This window comes from Chamaea fasciata, unplaced genomic scaffold, assembly GCF_029207755.1.
Source record: "Chamaea fasciata isolate MVZ Bird 193981 ecotype frontalis unplaced genomic scaffold, bChaFas1.0.hap1 SCAF_27, whole genome shotgun sequence".
NCBI lineage: Eukaryota > Metazoa > Chordata > Aves > Passeriformes > Sylviidae > Chamaea > Chamaea fasciata.
In genome coordinates this window covers 2,549,455-2,565,388 of record NW_027094112.1, presented here as the reverse complement: position 1 = coordinate 2,565,388, position 15,934 = coordinate 2,549,455, and the positions used below count along the sequence as shown (strand labels likewise).

At 50.2% G+C, this 15,934-nt stretch overlaps 1 protein-coding gene across 1 annotated transcript; it reads left to right on the top strand.

Moving 5' to 3' along the window:
* The first annotated feature begins 2,435 nt into the window (after positions 1-2,435).
* LOC136301650 (olfactory receptor 10C1-like) lies at positions 2,436-3,332 on the top strand. The gene has a single exon (XM_066204773.1). The coding sequence runs from the start codon at positions 2,436-2,438 to the stop codon at positions 3,330-3,332; it is 897 nt and encodes a 298-aa protein (XP_066060870.1).
* The last annotated feature ends 12,602 nt before the right edge of the window (positions 3,333-15,934 follow it).

The window sequence follows — 15,934 nt, the reverse complement described above, 5'->3', positions numbered from 1 at the left end:
GTTCTTTACTAGTATGTATTACAAAGCAAACAAACACAAAAAATCCCCCCACCAAACATCTACAGCATTAATAACAAACGAAAACAGTACCAAGAACCTTGAGGGCTTTGTTTCACAAAACCCAGGGCAGTTCGGTCTCGGTGTCCCTGCAGGATCCTCAGAGCACCAAGCTGAAACAGTGGAAAAGTCCCGGGCTGGTAGCTGGGATGGCAGGGTGTCCCGGCAGGCAGGGGCAGGATGTCCCGGCAGCGCAGGGGGTGCAGGGTCACGCTGCAGCAAGAGGAGCAGCGCCGAAGAAGCCGAAGGCGAGGCAGGGCCTGGACCAGCTCCTGCAGGTGGCCGGGAAAACTCAGGATTTAGGCCAAACTGGTGATAGTAGATTTTCCAGGACTGGATCCCTTTGGCCACAGTGAAACTCTTCCAGCCAGCAACAGCCGTTCTCTCCCTCCCCGAACGCCGGAAAAAGATGGGCCCGCAGCTGCCTCAAGCTTTGTCTTTCACCTGGTTATCTCCCCCTTCCACCTTTGTCCACCTCTTTGTTTCGGTTAAGTACTCTCAAGTATCCAACACTTGGTCTCCTTGGTAACTTATGGGGAAAAAATTCTTTAGAGAAAGAAGGAACAAACCTAACCCCCAACATTATCCACCCCGAATTTTTTTCCCATACCAACATATTACATTGAGTTTAAACTGTTAAAATATATATCTATCTCTACATACATGCAAATATGGATACAGCCACACTGTCATGGGTAGTTCACCCCAAAACAAGGTCCCTTTGAGGTATGCATCGGGTCTCTCCATCCTTTTGCATCACCCACCAGGTGCAACCTGGTTCCTGAGCGAAGACAACCCCACGGATGGGATTGTCTTTGCTGGAGGCAGGATTAATCCAAACAGTTTTTCCCAGCATACCTCTCATGTGTACCACTGGAACCTTATCTCCCTCTGTCGTTTGCAAGGGCTCAGATTGGGCAGGACCTGCTCGGTTGGTGGAACCTCGAGTGTTCACCAACCAGGTGGCCTTTGCTAAATTAATATCCCAATTCTTGAAGGTTCCCCCACCCAGTGCCTTCAAGGTAGTTTTAAGCAGGCCATTGCACCGTTCAACTTTCCCGGCCGCTGGTGCATGATAAGGAATATGTCTTTATTATATTTCTGTTTACATAAACAAAGATACTGCACTTTCAAGCTTTCACTTACCATAGAGAAGACACCTACATCACATTAGGTGGTTCTTCCCTACAAAATCACTTTCTGCTGTTCACAGGATATGCCTGTGATGCAGAGGTCACCCTACAGTCAATGACTGAGGATAAAAGTGGGGAAAGACAGTCCTACAGTCAGAGCAGAAAGGATCAGACCGAATGAGACGTCTTAACACCGGAAATGTGAGTATCAGCCAGAAATTCAACCTTTAATCAATCTCTTTGGCATTGAAAGGGGCATTGTGGTGAGAGAGGTGATGTGGGGTTGCTGATGGATCTGAATAAGAGACCACATAATAAACCAAACAACGGCTAAATAAAAAAAGATCTTTAAATAGGATACAATAAAAATTAAGATTGGTAATGAGTGAATCTTTTGTCCCTTATCCCCAAACAAATATAGACTGCATCTTTGCTTCACCTTCAAATTTTGTTGAGAAAACTGTGTGGCAACTCTGTCATTAATCTGGCTGCGTTATGAAGTAATAGTAATTACTGAAAAGTAAAACCAGACCTTGTATTTCTGTAGGATATCTGGGTTTATACAGAAATGCTTTCCAAGTTATGTAAAACTAGAGGTGGCTGTGAGTCAACTCATACATATGCATCATATTTATCCAACAGCTCTTCCTTATTGCTCCAATCAGCACTAGCCAGTCTCGGTGGACTTTATAAATACATACAAATAGTATAAAGAGCTGTGGAAAAGCCTCTCTTCTACTTCACTGCAGAGTGCTCAGAGTTGAAAGCTTTTCTGGAGACCTCATAATTTAGGGGTTTTTTCCCTTCCTCTTCTTCCACAACACTCCCCAACAGGTAACAGAGAAATTACCTTTGTTATATTCAAATGTTGCTACTGATGATTTTGGGACTTGAACTGGTTAGTCCATAAAAAGATATCTGCCATGTTTTTTTTTCTTTTTCTACAGGGTAAAAGTGATAGCTGAGCATTTGAAGACAGTACTGAATATGCAAACTTTGACGGCAGTGCTATGAAAGAAGAATCAGTCAAAAATAAACACATAAGACTGTCTTATTTTCTTTAGAAACATTTTATAATCTGTTCAGAAGATCTTTTCAAAATCTGTTCAGTTTCTAAATTCTAGTCATCCTTTTGTCTTTTCAAGCAGCCAGTTGTGTTTTGATTGCAGATTTGCCTGGCTGTTTGCAGCTTCATCAGCTGCTGAACACTAAAACGAAGTGAGTTCTACAAAGCACCAAAGAAGGATGATCATTGGGAACCTCAGTGGATTGAGTGAATTCAGACTCCTGGGTTTTCCTGAAATCTCTCATTTGCACCCTTTGCTCTTTGTAGTTTTATTATCTCTTTATATCCTCACCTTGATGGCTAACACAGTGATAGTTTTCATTATAAACAGTGACAATACCCTTCATACCCCCATGTACTTCTTCCTCACCCAGCTGTCCTGTTTGGATATCTGCTATTTATCAGTCATTATCCCAACTATTCTGGAGAACCTGCTGGTGGGAACAGTAAGTATTTCCCAGACAAGATGTGCACTGCAAATGTTTTTCTTCCTTTTCTTTGGAGTTGCTGAATGTTTTCTCTTGGCTGCCATGTCCCTGGATCGTTATTTTGCCATTTGCTACCCCTTGCATTACACAATCATCATGAGCAGCAGGGTCTGCAGGAGCCTGGTGGCTGGGAGTTACATCTGTGGAGCTGCTGTGGGCTTGGTTCACACCCTCACAACGTTCAGCTCACCCCTGTGTGGCTCTGCCATCGACCGCTTCTTCTGTGAGATTCAGCCTTTCCCGGACCTGCACTGTGGCAACACTTTCCAAAGAGAAATCCAAGTCATTGTGGTGGCTGTCTTTGCTATTCTCAGCCCTTTCTTACTGATCATTTATTCCTATATTCGTATAATCTCCACAAGTCTTCACATGGCATCAGCTGAGAGCCGACAGAAAGCGTTTTCCACTTGCTCCTCACACCTCTTGGTTGTGGCTCTTTTTTATGGCACTGCAAGCTCCATGTACCTGCCTGGGCCAGTTTTGGCCTGCATCAGCTCCACGTCCTGCCTCAGGACACCCAGGCTCTGCGCTGACATCTGGGCTCACCTCTGCAGCTTTCCTGTCCTCCCCAGGGAGTTTGCTGAATAAAATAATCCTCGAGAAAGGACATATGACACAAGCCTAGGAGTCAGCAGCACCCCAGGAGAGTTCAGCAAGGTGCTGGGTAGGGGATTAGGTGAGGGGAAGAACTGAAATAAAATGCGCGTTTTTGCCTGGATTTGCGAAAGACAACAAGAAAGAAATACAGGACCCCGAAATGCAAACCCACTTGATGGGAGAGGCAGGTGAGCATCTCTGCTTCAGGAATTACACAATGCACTCCACTGCAGCTTGCAGACAAGAATCCTGGCACTTGATCCCAGCATCCTCCACCCTCTGCCCCATGGATTTACACAGGCCCAAAGCCCCAGTGGTCACTGAAAACATCCAGCTGTCCACACTTTGCAACCTGCTCCTGGGTTCTGCAGCCTGTGGAGAAAGAGAAATTCCCGCTCTAGGAAAAGAGGCAGATCTGAGCTGGGCTTTCTCAAAGCACACTGAAGGCAGAGGTGGGTTTCTCTGTGCTGTTTGGGAAGTAGCACAAGAGCCACAAGGGAATCAGAGAGAGATTCTCAACTCCAGAGGCACTGCTGAGTGCAGCCTCTCCTGACAGCAGCTAGGCTCCAGCCCCTGAGGTGCCCTGTGCCTCCAAACAGAGGTGCCCGAGCCTCTGACCTGCACTGACCAGGCCTGCCACAGCTCCGTGTCACACCGACCACTGCAGTGTCCAGCCTTGCCCTCCTCCAGCCAGTCCCTTTTACAGCCTGCTCCAACCTCCACCTTACATCAAACCCCACTGATGACACCCACTGCTCCCTCTGACCTGCAGGGGGAGGAACATTTCCTCATTTGCTCTTGTGGCCAGTGGCACCTCTGTAGCAGATTTTGTGTCCTGCTCAGTGCCCCTGAGCTGGCTTTGTGCTGCTGGACCTGTCCCAGTCCCCAAAGCAAGGCTCTGGCTGAGTCTCCAAAACAGCCCTGATATGGGGGACGTTTATGGATATGAAAAGACGAGATTTTAGAAGCAGCTTTTGGTGATTTTGTAGAAGTAGAGAAACAGCCTGTACTGAGGACACATAGAAGATCAGCTATTAAGCTTGGTTGTTAGGTAGTTACTAGGTAGAAGTCATATAGGTAAGATGTATATTGGTGAAACTCAGCAAAGCGGGACCTAGGTATTTATCAAAAATTGATAAAGCAGAACTTTGTGGCTTGAATCCAACAAAATCAAGCTCTTCATCTTTGGCAAGAGCAAAGTGACCTGAAAAATAGCCAAACCTCCAGTGCGCCTGCCCAGAAGTGAAGATCAACCTGAAGAAGACGTTGGCCTTCCTCCCGAGACCCCAAGTCACAACCGCCAGGAGGTGTGACAGCTAATCAGAATAGGAAATGAGAAAAGGCGGGAAATGGGCAGGTGCGGAGGTGTGGGTTTGTGGGACCAATGTGTATTTAAACCTGGAGCTTTTCCTCACCAGGTACGCAGACGTTGGAGGAGATATCCCCCAGTGTGTCCCAGCTGAAAATAAAACATTACTGCTTTACAATTTTCTAATGGTGAAGTCCTTCTTCTACGATTCAGCCCCAATTCCCCAGAAGAGCCTGGCGCTCCTGCAGCAGTCTGGCTGGGGAAGGTCAAAGCCACACCAAGGAATGGCTTGGCCTGGGACGGGAGCACCGCCCGGCCCGCCCCACGCAGAGCCCCAGGGACAGCTCTGGGAGCGCGTGGGCTGGGGAGGGAAGAGGGCAGGGAGAGAGAGAAAACTCCCAGCACTTTGGGTCTGGAGCAGGCAGGGGAACTCCAAGGCCTCCCGAGCCTCCCTGCAAGTGACCAAAATGTCCCCAAGCCGCCCCAAAGCAGCTCCCAGCTGTTTTGGGAGTAAAAAGCTGTTCTATCTATTGAAAGGCCTTCAGGTACATGTAGGGCAGAAAAAGGCCACCAAGGGCTACACCCAAAAATGGACCCCGGGTCACGGGTTTTCACACTTTGATGAGGTTGGTCCATTTGCATCTCGGGGGTTAATCTTCCTCTTCCAGCTTCGGGTAATGAAGTTACTCCCAGTTTGCTCCCCCCAACTGACTTTTGTTTCCATTTCTCAGGGCCTGAGGCAGTGAGGTGTCCTTGATTGCCAGGCCTGGAGAGGAATTGTTGTGTCTGACCAAAATGGGGAGACAGCAGCCCACACTGTATATGGAGTTTAGAGTTCTACACTACAGAATTGCAGGATTACAAATTTATGAAAAAAGCGAAAATCTTACGGCATCAGGGGTGAATAGCAACCAGCTGCCTGCCTCCTTGGAGCACGAGGAACACCAACTGCCTGCTGCACAGGCCAAAACCAGGCGGGTCAAGTGCAGCAGGAACAGAACTGCCTCCAAGCACCCTGAGTGGGAACCTGGCTAAAGCTGTGTCTGATGAAACCCAGCCTAAGCAGGCCTGGAGGAAGGAGGGAATGTGAAGCTGCTAAAAAGCTGCCCAGGAGAGGCAGCAACTGGGTGTGGGCCTGGCAGCCAAGGCTCACCCAACACAGCCTCTGGAGGTGCCAGTCCAGTGTCAGGCCATGGGTGTACCTTGAGGGCAGATAAAATTCACTGGGAATGACCCTGTGACAGCTTGGGTGAGCCTCAGAGGCACAGGAGTGTGCCTGGGAGGAGTGGAACAGAAATCCCCAGCAGCCTGCGTGCCAGAGAGAGCTGTGATCGGCCTTGTGCCAGCTCTGGGCAGGCCTGCACTGTGTGGGCTCTGTGCTTTGGGGGAGGAGTCACAGAATCACAGAATCATTAGGTTGGGAGAGACCTCCAAGACCATCAAGTCCAATCCAACGCTAACCTCAACTAAACCATGGCACCAAGTGTCACATCCAGTCTTTTCTTAAACGCATCTTTTCTTAATCCACCACCTCCCCAGGTAGACCACTGCAATACTTTATTATCCTTTCTGTAAAAACTTTTTTCCTAATATCCAGCCTGTATTTCCCTTGGTGAAGCTTAAGACTGTGTCCTCTTGTTCTGTCAGTTGCTGCCTGGAGAAAGAGACCAACCACCACCTGACTACAGCCACCTTTCAGGGAGTTGTAGAGAGTGATGAGGTCACCTCTGAGTCTCCTTTTCTCCAGGCTAAACATCCCCAGCTCCCTCAGTCATTCCTCACAGGGTTTGTGTTCCAGACCCCTCACCAGCCTCATTGCCTCCTCTGGATGTGCTCAAGCGTCTCCACGTCCTAAACTGAGGGGCCAGAACTGGACACAGCACTCGAGGTGCTGCCTCCCCAATGCTGAGTACAAGGGAAGAATGACCTCCCTGCTCCTGCTGGCCACACCATTCCTGATCCAGGCCAGGAGCCATTGGCCTTCTTGGCCACCTGGGCACACTGCTGGCTCATGTTCAGTCAGCTGTGTAGCAGAACCCCCAGGGCCCTTTCTGCCTGGGCACTGTCCAGCCACACCGTCCCCAGCCTATAACGTTGCAGGGGGTTTTTGTGGCCAGAATGCAGGACTCGGTACTTGGATTTATTAAACTTCACCCTATTGGATGAAGGAGTGGCAGCACTGCCAGCCTGTCAATGAAATTAACTCCCCCCTTCATCAGCAGGTGTCTCAGTGACTTCCACCTGTGACAGGAACCGTGTGAGTTCCTGTGCCCAGGAACCACGTGGCTCGGTGGTCTCCATGGGCCTCATCCCTGTGTGGCCCTGTGTCACAGAGGGGCAGAGATGTGACACCTCTGCAGTGATTGTGACCTCACCTGCCCAATGACTCCACCTGAGCCCACTTACCTCAGGGTTGGTATCCTGAAAGCAGGCTAACAAAAGAGCTGGCCTTCAGGATAACTCAGCATCGGTTTTCGCTACTGACGTGGCAGTCTATTGAAGAAATTTGTTTACTTTTGACCAGTATTGTTTACTGTTGTCTTCAGCTTTCATCCTGTCAAAGGTAATCATGATTTGACTCTTGGGATAGATGGCGGAAGGAGGTATGGGATGAAAGTCTAGGCTGGTTTATACCTTCCTAGCTGAAGGCTGAGCTGTCACGCCTTCGTAGGCTACCCAGATACAGCCTAGGCTAGAATTCTTATTTGCTGATTCTCTTTTCTTTACTATAGTCTAGGATAGCTAATTAGGGGGTGACTGTAGTGTGTAGTGTGCAGCATGGCAAAAAGCCCACCTTGGCTGCTGCAGGGGGGAGGCACGCAGAAAAGGCGGAAAAAGGAGAGCAGCAAAGGCAGGAGTTAAGTCAGTGGCTGAAAGCTGGTCACTCCTGCAGAGGAGGTGGGAAAGCCACAGAGAGTCTGCCGTTGATGCTGTGACAGCAGCAGCAGGGCCTCTTCAGAGAAGGTAACCTGCACTGGGGCACTTCAGAAGGACCCTTGAACCTCCTGTGCCCTGGGGCTCTGACACTGATCACAAAGGTGTGAGCCTGCAGTTCAGCAGCTGGTACAAGCATCACTGAAAGTCTTGATGGCAAATGCTGTTCCATAGGTTGTATTTCTTTGGGGTTTTTATACTTTTGGTGAGCTGCAGTAATTTCTTTGCAACCAGGTGACAGGATTGACACTGATCTCTTTCTGGAGCACGTCCTGATCTCCTTGGTCATCGAGAGCCGTGCCCTCTGTTCCTGAGAGAGGAGGCAATGACCACACCAGGGAACAATTCCTGTGAGTAACAGCCTCACTGGCAGGTTTGGACTTTGTGAATCCCACAGGCAAGTGACATGACTGGTGGTCAGATCCCAGAGTGATGTGCACACATCCTAGAGTGAACTCTGGGATGTTTCCTGAGAGCAGCCAGACTGAGCCAGGTGCTTATGATTAGTCACAGGAAAACACCTTTTGTCTCTCCTGTGTCACTATGTACAGGCCTCTGAAGCATCGTTGCTCACAGAGAGGTCTGACATCCTGGAGTTACCTTTTGTGATCAGCACTTGCTCGTTTTCAAGAAGTTACAATCAGTTGCAATCTGGGAAAGCAATGCAATCTGCAACTCTGGTGAGAAAGGGAGGTACCCTGAGGCCCAGAAATCAGAGCTGGGGTTTGTTGGACTCTTGGCAAAGTAAGCAGGGGACCAGACTTTTCCCAACCAGTAAATTTCAATGGCAGTGCTAGGCTTCCCCTGATACGGAGTTGAAGGTTTGAGCTGGTTGTCCTGACTGCTTGTGTAGAAAATTCAAAGTTTAAATGTGCTTTTGTTCCTCCCCTCATCTCCTTTCAAATGGCGTTTCTCTGCAGTCGTTGCTGAGGGAATGGCTCCTCCAGAAAGGATCCTCTTTCCACCGGAGAAGATTTGCATGGTCTGGCAGCAGAGTCAGAGGGCTGGAACAGGGCTCCTCAATGTGGGCAACACGTGCTTCCTCAACTCTGTCCTGCAGTGCCTGACCTACACCCCCCCACTGGCCAACTACCTGCTGTCCCGAGAGCACAGCCGGACCTGTGAGTGCTTTTGGAACATCTCCTGAAAACCTCTGAATCAAATACCAAAGATTCCCAGAACCTGGAATCCCATTTGGGAGAACAGCAGCCCTTTGTCAGCCCCATGAGTTTATGTTCATTGAACACTCTAGCCTAGAAGCCACTTGTCCTGCCCAGCTGTCTTAGCCTTCACAAAGACACCTCTTTCTAGCTCCAAGTCTTTATTCCTGCAAGTTAAACCCTCTTGGCTTATTGCACAGAAAACTGTCAGTTTAGCATCTCTCTCAAGAACATCTCCTGCCCACTAAAATGCCCTGGGATCGTTGGGATATTGGGAGGAGTGGAGTATTGCACTGGGGCGGGAGTGGAAGAGAAGGAGTATCCCACTGCGCGGATATTTTGCTAACCCGAGGACCTTCCCTGTGTCCCTCTTCAGGTCACCAGAAGGGTTTCTGCATGCTGTGCATCATGGAAGCCCACGTTAACCAGGTCATGCATTCCCCTGTCAGTGTCATCCTGCCTCTGACTGTCCTCAGGGTTTTGACACGTAAGTCATGCCAGCTGCTTAGACAGGTTTTCTTCCCTTCTTGTGTGAGAGAACTGCAAACTTCTTCTTTCTTAGGCATTGGAGAACATTTTGAGCCTGGCAGGGAGGAAGACGCCCATGATTTCTTCTGCTGTACTGTCAATGCCATGCAGACAGCTTGTCTGAGTGGATTCAGCAAGTAAGCACAAGCAAATCACTCTCACAAAGTTCTGAACCCTTTGGACTGCTTGATGTGCTCCCCTCAAGGGAAAACCTAAACCCTGGGCTTTCAGGCCAAGCAAAACCCTTTGAGGAGATAATGCTCTGTCTTACTTCTTGTTTCCAGCTTGGACCTCTCTTCTCAATCCACTACCCTTGTCCATCAGATATTTGGGGGCTTTCTGAGATCCAGAGGTACGTTTCCACAACTCTTGCTCTCTTTGACATTGCTTGTGCCCTTCTGTCTGCCTGTGCCTGACAGTTGGTCCTGGGGCTGGTGGGACAAGGTACAATGTGTAAATGGGCAATGGCCAGTCAGCTTCCCATTGCTCAGCATTTGAATTTTTCCTTGCAGTCATCTGCTCCAACTGCAAAGCCATTTCTGACTCCTATGAGCCCTTCCTGGATGTCCCTTTGGATATCAAGGTAAGAGGCTCTGCAGTTGTGCTTGAAGACATTCCCAAGGCCCCTGCAGCTTTCCAGAGTCAACACATTTATTTCCCTTAAAAATGTAGACTGCGAACACCAAGAGATCTGGGGGGTGGGCGGGAAGGGGAATGGATGGCCTCCTGCAGAGGCCGTGGCACTGGTCTCTCTGTAGGTGCTGTTTTGAAGCTGGACAAGCAGCATTATCCTCTCTGCGCCCTTGATATATCCTCGTCCCTCTTCCCTTTGCCCTCCCATGACACCTGTCTGGCTCCCAGGCTGATGGGTTGGATTGTTGGCACCACTGCTGCCCCTGCACACTGTCATTAGTTGGAAGGAGTGGTGGTACAGGAAGGGTGCTCTTGATGGCTCCAGGAGCTGCTGGGACACAGGGAGATGTTCAGCATCATCCTCTCTTTCTGCCTCCTTCTGGATGGGTTCATGGTGGATCTCTTCAGCATCAGCTGCAGGGCTTTTCTTGTCAGCTCCTGGGAAATGTTTGGGTGAGGGAATTTCCTGCAGCTCAGCATGCTCATTTCTTACTCCCCCAGGCAGCCTTGTCCCTCGGTGCAGCCCTGGAGGACTTTGTGACACCCGAGCACCTGGACGGTGAAAACTGCTTTCAATGTAGCCAGTAAGATGATTACTGAGAACATATTAACAGCAGATCCTGTGTCAGGGGGCTGCATGTCATTGAGCAGAAGTCATCTTCTGCTGGAGGTTTACTGCACACGGATGAGATGCAGCTTTTTAAAAAATATGGCAGTGAATAGCCTTAAAATAACAAAAGCTGTGTGAGACAGGAGAGCTTGCCTGTCCAGCTTGGGGTAGAACTGGGTGCATTTCAGCACTGGGCTCTGTGCTTGGTTTCAAGGTGTAAGAAGTATGCTGCTGCTTCCAAGACGTTCACAGTCCACTGCGCACCCAAGGTTCTCACGGTGTGTCTGAAAAGGTTTGACTGTTTCACCGGCGGGAAGATCCACAAGGTGTGTACACAACTGCTGGGCAGCTTTCTCCTCCTGGAACAGATTTCCCAGAGCTTGTCACGAGCCACTCGTGTTGGCTTAGTCATGTTCCCTTCTGGGGAGAGGATTCCCTTAGGAAGACAGGCAAGCTGTCTTCTCCAACAGAGCCGCTTTGGCCAAGAGCAGTTTCCGGCCACCCGAACCATGACATGTCGCTTTATGGAAAACCAGCTGTTCATGAGCCCCTAGGATGTATTTCCACACCTGTGGAGCCTGGATGTGGCAGGCTGTTCTGTGCCACAGATCAGGGTCACTTGTGAGCCCTCTTGGTGTCTCTATAGATTGTGGAGTACCCCGAGTACCTGGACCTTCGCCCGTACATGTCCCAGGCGGAGGGAGAAGCCGTCCTTTACTCCTTGTATGCTGTCCTGGTGCACAGTGGGGTCAGCTGCCATGAAGGACACTATTTCTGCTACACAAAGGTAAAGAGCAACTTCCTTCCTTCCCAATGCGGAGAATGTGTGCTGGGGAAAAGAAACTTTCCCGTCAGTGCTACTGACAGCCAAGGTTTTGGGGCAGAAGATCTCTTTAGGTGCTGGACTGGTGTTTTTTTGACGTACAATTTGTTTTAGTTTTCTGCCAGTGTTTTTGGACAGAAACCATGAGGAAATCCTTGCCTTGTTTTCACAGGCCAGCAATGGGCTGTGGTACCAGATGAACGATGAGTCTGTGGAGCTTTGTTGCCTTGACACAGCTCTCCGGCAGCAAGCCTACCTGCTCTTTTATGCCAGGTAACAACCAGGATCAGATGTGTTCAGAAGGCATTTCCTTTTCCCTGTTCACTGTTTTGCTTCTCATACTCCAGAGTGTTTTTGTCACTGAATGCAATCACTACCTGCATCATTCAGTGCTATGAAACCTCTACTACCCCATGTCTCTCCTTCAGGCTGCTGCCCTGATGTAACTTGTCTGCTCTCTGATGCTGGACTTATGTAGAGAAGAGCAAGAGAATTAAAAGGGGCCTTCCAGGGAAGATGGGGAGGGACTCTTCATCAGGGAGGGTTGGACAGGATGAAGGGTATCAGTTTTCAGCTGACCCAGGGCAGGTTTACGTTAGATATTAGGAAGAAATGCTTCAGTGTGAGGGTGATGAGACAGTGGAAGGGGCTGCCCAAAGAAGTTGTGGGTGCCCCATCCCTGGAAGTGCTCAAGGCCAGGTTGGACAGGGCATGGAGAAGCCTGGTCCATTGTAAGGCATTCCTGCCCATGTCAGGGGGGTGGAACAAAATGAGCCTTAAGGTCCCTTCCCGCCCAAGCAAGTCTGTGAATTTATGAAACGGAGGCTGTGGAAGGTATAAAGGTGAGGATTTGCTGTGACAGGAGCAGACTGGGTGGGAAGGCTCTAGCTGAACTTGCCAGCAGTGGCCTTGGTTAAGTCTTCTGTCACAGAAACCTCTGCAAGAAAACGACTGAACCCCAGAGGAGGCTGCGCCAACAGCCCTAAACTGAGATGACCCTTTTTTTCTCCAGATGCTCTGATCTGAAGATTGTAGAGAAGGCTTCTTCCTCACAGGCACCACCATATGCCACTCCCTTCCTCAGCCACTGGGCAGCAGCCAGCAGCAAGCAGGCGGCTTCTGTTGGCCCACAGGGGCTGCTGGGCACGATAAAGGTAACTCTGGGATGGAGGGCCAGGGCACCAGAGGAGCAGTGGATTTCTTGCTAGGATCGCAGCATTTTTCCTTTTCCCCGTCCCACCCTACAGCATTCTTCTCAGCCATAATGCTGCTTCCTCTCAAAGCATCCCACCTGGATTCATCCCATCTGGATCCATCCCATGTGTGGGCCTTTGGCCCTTCAGCCTTGTCAGCCCTCCAGAAGAGCCTTTGTGAGGCTCGGAAATGTCCCCTCCCAGAACTTGTGGGGGTTCCCCACTGACTGTGGCCCTTTCAGGAGGGAAGGGCAGCAACTCTCCACTGTTCTCTTTCCAGGACATGCTGGTGGCTGTGGAAGAGCTTGGCAGGGAGCAGGCCTGGAGCAGATCCCCGCTGTGGGGCAGGGACAGCCACAGCTGCTCTGTGGACACCATGGACTGTGAGCACCCTGCAGAGAGAAGGGACCCTGCAAGCTGTGACCACGCTTCTGGGAACGGGGCAGCTTCAGGACCTTCCAGCAGGAGCTTGTGGTGCGCTGGTGCCCCCAGGGCTGCTGAGGAGCAAACCCCGCTGTGGCCCAGAGACACGAGCGGATCCGTGCTGGGCAGCTACGACCTCCGCAGCCGCTTTGTGCAGCACACTGACCACGAGTCCCTGCCGAGGAAGAGGAGGAGGCAGACTACAGATCCTCCACATTGTCACCAAAGCCTTGTTGAGAGTGCAGTGCTAGGCTTGAGGCAGTCTCCAGTGCTCGGGGCTACTCAGGAGCCATCCGGGCCCAGGCTGAGTGAGCTGGGCTATGACCTCCGCAGCCGCTTTGTGCAGTGCAGAGCCCAGCTCCCTGCGGCAAGGAAGAGGAGGCTTTCCATGCCCCAGTGACGCCTTTCAAAGTCAGGGCGCCCCGGGGCTGGTGCAGGCAGATTGTGGCCTTGGCTGAAGCAGAATGGAAGATCATGTAATAGATACATAGCATTAAATGCATGGATTAAAGTTGTGTGTATTAAAACTTTACAGTGTAATGTAAAAACCCCTGAATTCCTGGAAACAGTTCCAGGGCATCTCTTTCCACACCACGGTCTTTTCACAGTCCAAAGGTGTTACCTCGACATCTGCCAGAGACATAACCGGGAAACGACCCATTAATCGCGGGCTGACCACATCTTCACAGTTCATCAGGAGATCCCATACCAATCTGGGTGGAGGGCGGCAGAAACCTCCCGACAGAAGATTCGGAGACTTTTTCATTCAGACATCTTTTTAATTTCTCAGGAAACTCTTTCAGATATTCCTTGTGGGATACCGGACATTCCAATGATTGTATTATGTATATGATGTCATATTCTTCGGGTTCGTTACCGTCTTGTTTACGCCTCAGGGTAGAAAAATGGTCTAAAACACCTCCCCTGAGACCCCGAATGCGTGGGCAGTACTCTGGAGAAGCACCCTTTGCTGCTCCTGGATTGTTCACCCAACATTCGATCGATGTTGTCCCCGAAATTGCTTTTCAAATTTGTTAACTAAATCTTTGATTTTGGAAATTGGCTCTGATCATTTAAAACAAATTGGTGCCGTGACTCGGATACAATATCGGTGCTGCGGAACCCCTTTGCGTGGGAAGGCGCCTCTGCCGATTTTTTTTCGGCGGCCCCCGCAAAACGGGAAACCCCGTGGTAGCTATTGTATCACGAACAAATTTAGGTTGAACAAATTTAGGTTGAACGCCACGATGAAAGGAGGTTCTGGATCCAGAAATATCAGGGAACTCAGGAAGGACCAGGGAAGGTCCTTCGGAGCCGCGGCTAAAACTTTCACTCGTAAAATTCTCCGTGCACGAAGACTCCACGCAGGAAAATAGCTGCAAGTATTGCGGGTGGAGTGAGTGTGTTTGGGTGAGTGAGTGAGACGTGGCTTTGTCACGAACCGGGTGTGGGCCTGCGCGCTGCATTTCCAATCTCCCGCGAGGGACTTGGTCGGCAAACAGGGAAGCGAAACGGGAAAACTCATTTTGCTCATAAAACCCGGATTCAAGGGGAATCCGGGGGACCGATCACGGGAAAGCTAAAAGGGAAGGTTACGTTCCTTTGAGTTCGGGAAATCGGTAAACCTTTTGCCTAGGGGCTTGGTAAGAGGCCAGGACACAAGGCAGAGGACCGTCGCTGGTGGAAAAAGCCCTCAGCTCAGCTCACCGAAAGGGTAAGTAAACCTGCTCAGAAAGTGGGACCCGGTGTGTGTGGAAACACCTTGGAGAGGAAACCGGCTCTTAGCGAAAAGCTAAGAAAACACCTCTGAAAAGGTGAGCTGCCCTTGGAAAAGGGGACAGAAAAAGAGTAAGTTCCAGAAAGAAGCCAAAGAAAAACAAGGTTCAGAATCAGAGGATAAATCCCTCGAGATCCCACGGGAAAGTCCATTGGGATGGATGCTAGAACATTGGGAGGAATGTTCTAAAAGGAAAGGTAAGTCCAAGGAAAAAATGATTTATTTTTGCATAGAGGTTTGGGGAGGAAAAGAGTTCAGGAATCATGTAATTTGGCCCACTTTTGGCACATTTGAAAAATGGACTTGCAAGGCTTTATGTAACTATGTGGCTAATAAAGAACCACAAGACCATGAGGAAAAAATGTATGCAAAATTGCGGGTAGGATCCAGGACGGGCTTGTTTACTCTAAGATCCAAGAGGGGTGTCTCAGCTCCGGGTGACACATGGGATCCCCCTGACTATCTCCCACCTCCATACCTAAGACCCACACCTCCGCCTGTACCGGCTCAGGCGTCCCCCTCGGCACCTCCGGCACCTTTAATACAGCCAGCACCGGCTCCGGGCCCCTCACAAGGAATCCCGATGGCGGGACCGGACCAAAACCTTACATACCTTAACGCCACAGGACTCAAAAACAACTCCATTGCCCCCCGCCACTTTTGCCCCTACCTCCCGACACACCTTCTAATCATACACCTCTTCTCACAACTCTGAAAGACACACCAGAACCCCCGGCGCTGCCTCCTCCAACCCTAGAGGCACAACACCCGCAGGCTCAGGGACTACAAGTGCCACAAGCCCCTTCACAGAACCCATCCCCATTTCCCTCACAGCCATCGGAAGGATCACGTCCCTTGGCACAGCCTCTGATTTCACCGCAGCCATTCTTCCCTCCTCCACCAGCCCCGCAACCCACGGGAGTCAGAAAACTGACTCCAGTGGATCTCCCCCCCTGCTAGCCGAACCCGACGAAAGGCGAAGCAAGCGAACGAGGAAGGAAGCGAGAATGAGGAGGAAAAGCACCATCTCTTCCCTCTAAGGGAAGTGCCCACGGCCCCTGGGATTATTGGTTTTGTAAATGTTCCAGTCAATACCGGGGATGTAAGGGCTTTCAAAAAGGAGATGGGCAGGTTATTGGATGATCCTTTTGGGGTGGCTGAAAGATTCGATGATTTTCTGGGAGGTAGCATTTACACTTACGA